General features: G+C 36.2%; 1 protein-coding gene across 1 annotated transcript in view; it reads right to left on the reverse strand.

Annotated features, from left to right (window-relative positions):
* The window catches only part of IL1RAPL2 (interleukin 1 receptor accessory protein like 2), a 1,497,664-nt gene that overhangs the window by 857,033 nt on the left and 628,020 nt on the right, over window positions 1-12,611 (reverse strand). The window contains exon 3 of the mRNA XM_053699168.1: window positions 7,709-7,982. Coding sequence (XP_053555143.1) covers window positions 7,709-7,982 — 274 coding nt within the window. The remainder of the gene's footprint in view (window positions 1-7,708; window positions 7,983-12,611) is intronic.

The raw sequence follows: 12,611 nt of genomic DNA on the forward strand, positions 1-12,611 counted from the left end.
CTCCGTTCCACGTGGGTGCAGATTCAGGATTGCCTTCATCGTTCTATGCAGCGCCAAAAGTTCCAGGCTGATCGTAGGCGTCTGCCTGCACCTTCCTACCAGGTTGGTGAGAGAGTTTGGCTGTCCTCCCGCAACTTGAACCTTTGTGTGCCTTCCAATAAACTGGCTCCCCGTTATGTTGGTCCTTTTCGAATACTCCAACGGGTCAATCCTGTGGCCTATGCTCTTGACCTTCCTCCTGCAATGCACATCTCCAATGTTTTTCATGTCTCCCTCTTGAAACCATTGGTTTGTAATCGGTTTACCACTGTGTTGCCTCATCCCCGTCCTATCATTGTTGACAACCATGAGGAGTATGAGGTCAGCAGAATAATTGACTCTCGTATGTCCAGGGGCCGCGTACAGTATTTGGTTCATTGGAGGAGCTACGGTCCAGAGGAGCGTTCATGGGTTCCCTCCTCTGATGTTCATGCTCCCGCCCTCCTCCGTGCCTTCCATGCCCGTTTCCCCAATAAGCCTTTTGTCCTCCCGTGGGGGAGGGGTCATTGAGGGGAGGGTACTGTCAGGGATTTTTCCTGACTTGTTTGCCATGTGCTGCTGGCAGCCATTTTACTCACCTCTTTTGCTTACTTTGGTGCATTCTGGGAGATGCTGCTCACTTCCTGTACTTCCTTTTATGGCCAGACTGGTTTACATCATCCATGTGAGACAGAATGCAGTCTCAGAATTGTGATGTCATCACTTATTATTTAAAGGGCCTTTGTTCAGTATGCTTTGCCCTTGCGTTGTCTCAGACCTGTTTGTGAGAGCTCCTGTGTATTACCTGGCTGTCTGACGTCCCTCCTGGTTCCTGATCCCTGGCTTGTTCCTGACTCTGCTGTTCTCCTTGTTCCTGATTCCGGCTCGTCTGACTACTCGCTTTGGCTCCTGACTCGACTTGTCTGACTACCAGCTCTAGTTTTGACTCCTGGCTTGTTATTTGACTTGTGGACTTTTTATTATTTTTTGCTATTAATAAAGGTGTGTTTATTTTTGCACTTCTCGTCTCAGTCTGATTCCTGGCACCCTGACACTCGCCCGGAAACAGGGGGATAATTTGGCCCTTTTGTGTGACATGGGGAGGAAATTAAGCACTTTTTAGTAGTCAGAGGGCCTGCTACATATAGTTTGCATTCCCATGTTTAGATAACTAAAAGTGGACATTCAAAATTAAAATATACTTATACTGATTATACAGCTGCTGAAAATACATTTTAAAAGGGATTAAACAAATTTCAGGAATAACAGGATTTTAGGGTCGATAATAATTATTATTAATTATGAATATTCCCCTTGTAATACATCCTTACGTGCCAGTGACATCAGAGGTGGAGTTACCTTGTCGGGTGGTTAGAGCGGAGGTTTGGAGTAGAATTCACACTGCCCATAATCCATTTCCATCCGATGTAGAGGATAACTTCTCACAGTAATTACTAACTATTCCGATTTTGGACCCCGATTAATTAACACTTAGGAGTAGATTTATCAATGTGCGGGCGGTCATACTCTGTCATCATTTATCATTGCACAAGCATTTCTAGTGAAATGGTTGTGCAATGCCGCCCCCTGCACATTCGTATCTGATCGGGCCAATTGCTGTCCGCCGCCTCAGAGGTGGCGGACGAGTTAAGGAGCAGCGATCTTATAACCACTGCTTCTTAAAGGGACATGAAACCCTAAAATTGTATTTTTCTTATTTTTCATGATTCAAATAGAGCACGTGATTTTAAACAATTTTCCAATGTACTATTTTGATCAAATTGGCTTAATTCTCCTGGTATCCTTTGTCGAAGGAGTAGCAATGCACAACTGGGATGTAACTGAACACATCTGGTGAACCAATAAAAAGAGGCATTTATGCATCTAGCTCCCACTAATGCATTGCTGCTCTTCAGCCTACCTAGGTATGGTTTTCAAATAATGATGCCAAAAGTATAAAGCAAATTAAATAATAGAAGTAAATTGGAAAGTTGTTTAAAACCGCGTTCTGTCCGAATCATGAAAGAAAATGTTTGTCTTTCATGTCCCTTTAACTTACACTTCCGGCGAGCCGGAAAGTACGAGGGTCGATAGCAGCTTCCCCTGCTTGGTAAATCTACCCCTTACTCTGAGCATGGGACGTTTTATCATGTATTTTATTATGTTTTAAGAAATGTAATTGTTTAGCTGCCAGTATAAAAGAGGGCGTGCGCAGTTAAAGAGGTTACTATCGCTCGATCTCACGTAAGTAGAAAATCGTCTATCAGAATCTCACTCACCGATTATATACAGTGTTACACTATTTTTGTGTCTCTTTTTTCCTTTGAGGAATATTAAGATCATCGGATCACATCAAATACCGTCATTATTTAAATGGACATATCCTTTTCTTAATCACATTTGTACCACATCTTATTTTCTTTTTGTGATCATTTTTGCACATTTTTTTGTATATTGATGCAAATTTGAACTTCATGGCACAGGTTTTTAAAAAGTATCGTGTATCACAATCAGGTGCTACTAAAATACTAATATTTGCAAGGTTGGGAAATTCATTTTACTTTATATATATTACGTGTTCGAGTATACTTTTTAAAGAGGATGTTATGGTATCATTTTAACTTTTTAATGCACAGTAAAACCCGATTCTGCACAATGAGTATGTAAACCTTTGGTGATAGGGAAGAGAATGTTTTCTGCTTAATCAATTAAGATTTAAAAACATATAATAAGCACTTTTACACTATTATCAATATAATTACTGATCCAATGTAACTATACCCATAATTCCTGTGTTCATATTGCTTTATTAGTCATTAACACATCTATTGTTTTGGAATACAATAGGTTAATTTCACTCATATAAATTATTGCCAACATTACACATTGTATAAAATCAAACATTTCTAATGTAATATCTACATCATTGTATTTATTATTTTCCTGTGCATTTCAATCTTCAATACAGATATCAAGAAGTTAACAACTGAAAACATGTTCATATTATGCATAAAAAAATTGTATAAGCAGTACATATCCAAAAAGGTGTTACAAACCTGTTGCAAATTGACAGTTTATATTATTCCATACAAATCGTCCTTAAATTACACACACAAAAAATAATCGTAAACAAGATGTCACCATTCCTTATATTTCTATTGTAAAATGAGTCTCACAGCATTGGCAATCATTTCCTTGCAATAGTTAAGGAACTTATCTATATAATGATCTAATATATTATGGCTGTAGTTCTCTCCGTTTAATGTCAGTGTAGTCTTCTGAGTTTCTATTAATACATGTATTGCACTTATTAAAGTGAAGAACAAAGACATGTATGCTAAAATAGAAAAGAATGGCAAGTACATTACACTAAAAATAGAGCAATTTGATTTGTAGGTGTTTCAGAAAAAAATGTTGATTTCCGTACTGGGTGCTCCTTGTCACATTCACTCTCCCCTGCGAGAATCTACATTCTAATGAGCTTCATTACATTCTATGTAGGTAGGCTCCCAATTTACAGAACATTCCTGGTTCAACCTTTTTTCTTAGATCGCTGCTCCTTAACTTGTCTGCCGCCTTTTAGGTGGCGGACTGCAACAATCCTAATCCGAAACGATCTGGATGATTGACATCCCCTGCTAGTGGCTGATTGGCCGTGAATGTGCAGGGGGAGCATTGCACAAGCATTTATAGTGAAATGTTTGTGCAATGTTATATGTCGACAGCGTATGCTGTCGGCATTTAGCGATGTAGGGGGGACATGATTCGCTATGGCGAATCATATCCGCCTGGGGTTTAATAAATTGAACCCCATGTGTGACATTTCTCACCAATGGTAATAAGTTTTATATAATTGGGCCCATAGTAAGCTAAAGTAAGTAATTAAAAAATGGTATATGCTAAAAATCATAGCGTTGAATTGCTTGCATTATAATGTCCCTTTAAAAAAGTTAAATAATTTAGGAAATGTTATGCAACATTACAATTCTTGCTAGAATTACCTTTGCAAGATTTTTGATTTACATATAAACAGCAGCAGATAATGTTTTGGGTTTAGCATGACTGAGTATTTAAAGTGAGAACACCTCATGGGGGATATTTATCAAAGCCTCAACTTTGTTGCATTTGCAGGCTTCAATATGCTCTCCTAACATCGCAGCCGCGTATCTCAATATGCTCTCCTTAGTTATGAAAACGTCGGCAAAAAGACATGCACCAAGTTGGGACGATGAGCATCAGACTGTTGTTAACTAGCAGTCATCGGTCTCGCGTCTATTCGGCTTTTTCCAAACTTTATTTATACCCTGTCACTAAACGCCGCCACTATACTAAAATGTTTAATCCCTATCCCGCCGCTCCCCGAACCCACCGCAACCTAAATAAAGTCATTAACCCCTATCCCGCCGCTCTACGACCCGGCAGCAACCTAAATAAAGTTATTAACTCCTATCCCGCCGCTCCCTGACCCGCCGCAACATAAATTAAGTTATTAACCCCTATCCTGCCGCTCCCCCGACGCGCCGCAACATAAATAAAGTAATTAACCCCTATTCCGCCCCTACCTGACCCGCTGCAACCTAAATAAATGTATTAACCCCTAAACCGTCAGCCTCCCACATTGCGTTCCAATAGGATTTTAGCAGGTATAATCCTATTGGCTGAAATATTTCAGCCAATAGGAATGCAAGGGATGCCATCCAAGATGGCGTCACTTGAATTGAAGTTGCAGTGCACGGCGGCGACCGTATGAAGAGGATGCTCCGCTCCGCGCCGGATGGATGAAGATAGAAGCTGCCATCTGGATGTAGAATTCTTGCCGCCTGGATGAGGACTTCGCTGGCTGGATCAAAATGGAAGAGGCCATCTGGATGAAGACTTCTTGCCGACCGGATGGATCCTTCAAGCAGGACTTCAATAACTGTAAGTGGATTGTCGGGGGTTAGTGTTAGGTTTATTTAAAGGTTTTTTGGGTGGGTTTTATTTTTAGATTAGGGTCTGGACATGTAAAAGAGCTAAATGCCCTTTTAAGGACAATGCCCATACAAATGCCCTTTTCAGGGAAATGGGGAGCTTAGGTTATTTTAGATAGGTTTTTTATTTTGGGGGGTTGGTTGGTTGGGTGGTGGGTTTTACTGTTGGGGGGTGTTTGTATTTTTTTTTACAGGTAAAAGAGCTGATTTATTTGGGGCAATGCCCCACAAAAGGCCTTTTTAAGGGCCGTTGGAAGTTTATTGTAGGGTAGGGTTTTTTATTTGGGGGGGGGGGGCTTTTCTATTTTGATAGGGCTATTAGATTAGGTGTAATTCTTTTTTATTTTTGATAATGTGGTTTGTTATTTTTTGTAATTTAGTGTTTGTTTTTTTGTAACTTAGTGTTTGTTTTTTCTGTAATTTAGTACTTTTAATAATGTTAAATAGTATATTTAATTAATTTGAGTAGGGTTAGGTTTTTTAATATGAAATTTAGTTTAATTTAATTGTAGGATAATAGTTAGGGTAGGTTAATTAATAGTTTAATATAGTTTATTTTAATTCTAGAGGTAAGTTTAAATTTATTTGAAGATAGGGATGTTGTAATTTTAATTCAAAGTTAGCGGGTTGTTAGTTTAGGGGTTAATAGCTTCATTTAATTTTTGGCGATGTGGGGGGCTGGCGGTTTAGGGGTTAATATGTTTAGTCAGTGGTAGTGATGTGGGAGGCCAGAGGTTTATCGGTTAATATGTTTATTTAGTGGCAGCGGTGTCGGGGAGCGGCATAATGGGGGTTAATAACTTTATTTAGGTTGCAGCGATGTAGGGGCGGCAGATTAGGGGTGTTTAGACTCAGGGTTTATGTTAGGGTGTTAGGTGTAAACGTAACTTGTTTTCAACCATAGAAATCAATGGGATATCTGGCAGCATCGAACATAAGCTTTCGGTGCTTTCAGACTCCCATTGATTTCTATGGCATCCACGGCCTCCAGGGTGGCGGATTGAAAACCAGGTATGCTGGGCCAGAATAGCCGCGAGTGTACCTGTTAAAAGTTTGATAACTGGGAAAAAGTGTCAAATAGAGCCGAATGTGTATTCGGAACATCTGTAATGACATAAGCATCGATCTGTGTAGTATTGAGACCGGCGGATCGTATGTTACGTCACAAATTTCAACATTTGCCAATCTGTAGACTTTGATAACTTGGTTGGATCAAGCTTGCAACAATTACGCTGTGGAATTCCGGCGTATTTGCAGTTGAGGCTTTGATAAATATCCTCCATATCGGTAAAGGTAAACAAATTAGGCTCCTTTTTTTTACAGTAGTGAAGAAAATCCAGCTAAAAAAGTATGTTTTAAAGAATCCTTGGATGTGTTTTTGAAGTAATGTGCCTAATTCAATACAAAGCACAAATGTAGCACCAAGCACACTTGTATTATAGCAAAAGCTGAGTGGATCAGCTAAGAGTGACAACTTCATCTTGTGTCAAATTTAAAGGGACATGAAACTCAAATTTTTTCTTTCATGATTTAGAAAGAGAATGCATTTTTAAACATCTTTCTAATTTACTTCTATTATCTAATTTGTTTTATTTTCTTGATATTCTTTGCTGAAAAGCATATCTAGATATGCTCAGTAGCTGCTGATTGGTTGCTGCACATAGAAGCCTCATGTGATTGGCTCACCCATGTGCATTGATTTTTCTTCAAATAAGGATATCTAAAAAATGAAGCAAAATAAATAATAGAAGTAAATTGTAATGTTTTTTAAATTTGTATTCTCTATCTGAATCATGAAAGAAAGATTTTGGGTTTAGTGGCCCTTTAAATTTACTTTAGTCCCTGAAGTTTTTAAACAAGACCATCCTCTAGAAACAGAGCAACAATTACCAACCCTCTTTCTCACTATAACCTACTGAAATTAAGGGGACATGTCAATTTAAAGGATAATTTTGCTACTGTTTTTATATGATTTTATTTCTGTCCTTAATCTTTAGGGTACAGTAGCTTCAGCAAGTCTATGGTAGGCTAAGTTAGTGAACATGACAACAGTATGGCTTCAAACACTGTTTACATAAAGAAGATGTTCTAAATAGAAACTGAGTGCATTCATCTTTTGGTTAAAGATATCTAAACATAATTTGTAAGTAGTGGTAAGTAAAAAGGAATTTTTTTTTCTGCTGTCACACTTAGCTGTCTGCTGTAGCCTCCTTTTACAGGGTGCTTGTATAATATTGCTACACAAACTGCTGTAAAAAATCTATTTCAGTATGCTCTCCTGAAAAGGTGTCAAGTTTCAACCAAAGAAAGAAGTTGGTCTGATGACAGAAGTATATTTAACAGTTTCTTTAAAAGTATATCATTTATATAAAACATGACATGTTTAATGTTAAATTCCATGTCCTTTTAAGATATATAGCATAACAAATTACACAATGCAGACAAACTGTAGTGGGTCGTTAGTAATGCACAAATTGAGCATGCCTTTTTAGTAAATTATCTTAGCCATTTGTTTGAAAAATATACATTTAAATAATCCAAATATACTTATTTTTACTGTTTTATTAATTCACAAATATTACATCGGTTTGCTTTAGCAGTCAGCAAACTTCTCAGAGTTCATAAGAGATAAAAAAATGTAAGTTGACTGGTGTAGTTTATTAGACTAGGGTACCATTGACTTGGCTATGAAATTATGGAATTATTATTTGTCTACTCACCTGAGAACACAAGTGTAAAATCCGCTGTCCTGCACCTCTGCTGTATGCACCCATATAGAGTCATCATCTTTGCTCATTCGGACCACTGAGAATATAATTGGTTCTTCAAGGTCTCCTTTTGTTTTGTACCACATAAGTCTTAGACCAGCACTTTGAGCCATAGTGTAGTTAGTCCTGATATAACTGTAGAATAGGGCACATTTCAGTCGGACAGGATCGCCTGCCAAAGCCATGTACGTCTTCAGATCCACTGACCAGTCAATACAGCCATCCACTAGGAGTAAAGACAGTGAATATAGAAGGTTAAGCCTACAAGTAAGTCATACAGAGTATCATATAATTATTATTATTTATTTTTAAAATATATTCTGACATTCTAATGGAATAATGTCTGAAGTGGTTAGTTGTTTTCTTTTACTATAAAAATATGTCAACAACTCAACCTCAACTGAGAATCTGGTGCATGAATACATTTCTTGATCTGTGACTATTTTAGTCCAACATTATTTCTTAGAATCCTGAGCTGTTATTCTTGTAGTTTTTTCCTGACATTTCTCCAAATGAAGCAGAACCCTTTGTAACATGTTGCAAATGTTAGTGTGCTTTTGTTTGTTTTTTAAATTAGCTAATCGTGTCTTATCCATCTGCATTTGTAACGCAAGCTTCACTATATTCCTTAAAGATTTATGGATAATGCTATAATGAATACAGCTAGTGTGCATTACATCACTAGGGGGAACTTCCAAAGAATGGCAGCCAGTTCAGTCAGTTGAGCTCAAGGAAACATAATCTGTTTTCATCCTTAGACAGTGAAAGACTAAATACCCGAGTGACATTTTATCCATGGGGATATTTCATTATTTTATGTTTTAAAAGTTTTGTTTTAAATAAATGTTTTATATAGGCATTCTTTAGTTTAGTGTAAACAGTGGATTTTTGTGAGAATTGTAAGTACTAACAGAGGTGTTATATATTTTGCGCTTATTAATAAAGCTGTAATGAATACAGCATAACACATTTCAGATACTGTTTCACATCGCTAGGAGGAAAGTAGCCAAGGAAAAGCAGTTAGTCTTGTCAGTTGGGCTCATGGCAATAGAAATGGACTAGTTCTACAATGTTTTTTACTAAACAAGCAAGTGTTTTTTATGTTTTAAAAGATCAGTCAGTTGGGCTCATGGAAACATAATCCAATTGGATCCTTAGTTAAGAAATAACTTAATACCGCTGCTCCTTAAAGGGACATAAAACCCCAAATTTTCATGATTTAGGTAGAACATACAATTTTAAATAACTTTCCAATTTACTTTGATTACAAAATTTGCTTAATTCTGTTGTTATAATTTGTTGAAGGAGCAGCAATGCACTACTGGTTTCTAACTGAACACATGGGTGAGCCAATGGCTATCGATTAGGGATGGGCGAATGTTTCTAAAAATTCGAAATTTAAAACAAATTTTTATACATTCGTTCAAATCGAATTTTGAATGTTTATATAACATTCTAACATTCTATTTTCGAATTTTCATTTTCAAATTTTTCAATAAAATTCGAAAATATTCATTAGAATAATAGAATGTTTAGCTATGTATTCATTCAATTTATAAATGTAATATTTGAATTTGAATGTGACATTCATATTCAAAATAGTATTTCTAGTCTAAAACTGTGTTTAATAGACGTAATATTCAAATTTGAATGCAACATTCAAATGTCACATTCAAATTCAAAATAGTATTTCTAGTCTAATACTGTGTTTTTTAAATGTAATATTCAAATTCGAATGTGACATTCAAATTCAAATGTGACATTCGAATTTGAAATAGTATTTCTAGTTTACAATTGTGTTTCATAAATGTGATATTCGATTTGAATGTGATATTCGATTTGAATGTGACATTTGAATTCAAAATAGTGTTTCTAGTCTACAATTGTGTTTTATAAATGTAATATTCGAATTCGAAAGTGACATTAGAATTCGAAAGTGACATTAGAATTCGAAAGTGACATTCGAATTCGAATGTGACATTCAAAAACTGTAAATAACATTCGAAAATCGAATTTTTAAGAATATTTGTTCTTATCAACATTCTATTATGTAAATTGAATTTCTACAATAACATTCGTTACTTCTAACATTCGAATTCAAATATAAACACATTCGCCCATCCCTACTATCGATATATATATGCAGCCACCAATCGGCAGCTAGAACCTAGGTTCTTTGCTCCTCCTGAGCTTACCTAGATACACCTTTCAGCAAAAGATAACAAGAGAAGGAAGCAAATTAAATAATAGAAGTAAATTGGAAAGTTGTTTAAATTGTGTTCTCTATCTGAATCATGAATGTCTAATTATGACTTTACTGTCTCTTTAACTCGTCCACCTGCTCTGAGGTGGCGGACAGCAATCTGCCTGATTGCATACGATCAGGTTGATTGACACCCCCGATTGCCCACGAATCTGCAGTAGCAGCTTTGCACAAGCTGTTCACCAGAACTACTTGTGCATTGATAAATGACGACAGCGTATGCTGCGGACATGATCGCTACAGCGGATCATGTCCATCCGCACTTTCATAAATCGCCCCCTTAGACTGTGAAAGAGAATCTGACTCCTTCCACTTGGTTTTGGACTAAATATCCAAATTATATTTTATCCATGGTAATATTTTATTATTTTATGTTTTAAATGATAGTTTGGTGGTAATGGTAGATTTTCCTGTGACCTGTCAAGGTGTGTTGTATATGTTGAGCTTTTATTAAAACCTCTGAAGAATATGAGTTTTTGGTTCCTGCATATATTTAGGATAGTATTGAAATTTTACTTAACTATATTGCTTTCTTTATATTTATATATATATATATATATATATATATATATATTTATACTATTCATTTAAATTGTTGTTGTATTTCCCCCACAAAACAACTTTACCAAGCAGTGATTCAGCCTACTCCCAGCTGATGAGTGGCAATAACCACAAAACAGCTGTCCTGGGATTGGTCTGAATCACTGTACTACCCCTAGCTAAGCTTAAAAGCTGTGTAATGCGGCGATGCTATGGCGTAAAGGGAAGCCTGTCTTTAAAAAGCAGGCTAGAAGTAAAAAAGTGAGTCGTTGTAATCCTCATTTGCATATCTCACCCAGAATCCTTTGCTGCATTGGAAACAATGTAATCAGAGAGCTTCTGTGGTAAAAGCAAGTCTTCTGACTTGTCTAGATTTGTAAATGTTTTACACAATGAATTATATATATATATATATATAGAGAGAGAGAGAGAGAGAGAGAGAGAGAGAGAGAGAGAGAGAGAGAGAGAGAGAGAGAGAAAGAGAGAGAGAGAGCGAGAGCGATAAATCACAGAGCTGTGATACCAGTATTTCAATTTATTTATTATTATTATCGGTTATTTGTAGAGTGCCAACAGATTCCGCAGCACTCTAAACAAATGCGGAGTACAACAAAACAATTATACGGATCAAATGGGTAGAAGGCCCTGTCAAGAGTTGCACTGTTGTAGTCAGCTCTTAAGAAGGTGATCTACAAACAGCTGGACTCTTAGGCATACATGCTTACAAGTTATTTAAATATTCACATGCATGTATCATTGTAAAATGATATAGTTCTATTATTGTTATGTTGTTATGTGTAATTGCCACTTGCCTACCTAAAGTTATTATTAGGAGATCTTGAAAATGCAAGAAAAGCCTTGTAAATGATAAATAAAATATACTTTATTTTTATTTTACTATAAACTGATAACTAACTTATTCTGTAGGTGAGTATTATTACCTTAGATGAAGATAGAAAATGGCACAATTCAGTACAAACTAAATTTCCTCTGACCAAGTCTAAAGGTTTTATAATTTAACAAAAAAGATTGATGTTCTTTAAAATTGTCAATTGCTGGTGTGAAGTCTATTGTTTTGGTTTTCTTTTTTTTTTAAAATGTAATCTGTGTAAATGATTATATTTGAGTGAGTAAAGCAGGGAAACAACTTGACATCTTTCCGTGTGTTGTTACTGTTCGATTTCTTTATTTTTTTGCAATTATTATAGAAGCAAGGGCTGTCCGAGCCTGTCCTTGCCTATTAAAATCAGACAACCACTTAATTAGTAACTAACCTCGTAAAATGTGACAAGACTGTGAAACAAGTCGATTGTCAGTAAGCATTAAAGACAATCCATATTTTGAATTTCCTTTTTAACCTGCAGATCTGCCTAGTTGGAAGAATTATTTATACTCAGCAATTTAAAAGAAATGAATTAATAAAGAGCACTATGCTTAATCCATTAGGAATGACTGATTCATTACAACAAACTGTAAAAGTTATGGGAATTTCTTCTCTGTTAAAGAGTCACATGTGTCACACTCACCCTAAGATAGATAATGCCATGCCAAAATAAATTTGAGTCACGGTTGAGAGAAACCATTTAGGTACATCACACTGTTATGCTTTATTTTATCATTTAAAACATGTTCAAAAGCTCTTAGAAATGAAGTACCATAAAGCATAAATGTTATTGGGAAACTCCAGGAAAACTGAGAAAAACATTTAACAACTGTATGTATCAGAAAAAGCAGTATTAGGTATTTATTATAAAGTAGAACTGAAATCAGACTAAATGTCTAGCATTAGTAAAGTACTGTCACTTTAAAAAGCCATTATAGTAAACAAAAAATTGCCTGCTCTAATTTGTTATCATGTGTAATTTTAACACTAATAACCCTGTAACTCTATGAGTTTAACTCCTCCCCACAAAGGGGTTATACACATTGATAACATACCACTTGGGAGCTGCAAAGCATTTATAATCCCGAGCGGAAACTGCAGCTGACCCAATCAGCAGCATTAGTAGCCCAGTTAAGTCATGTGACTACCATTACTGATTGGGTTAGTTA

This window comes from Bombina bombina, chromosome 1, assembly GCF_027579735.1.
Source record: "Bombina bombina isolate aBomBom1 chromosome 1, aBomBom1.pri, whole genome shotgun sequence".
Taxonomy (NCBI): domain Eukaryota; kingdom Metazoa; phylum Chordata; class Amphibia; order Anura; family Bombinatoridae; genus Bombina; species Bombina bombina.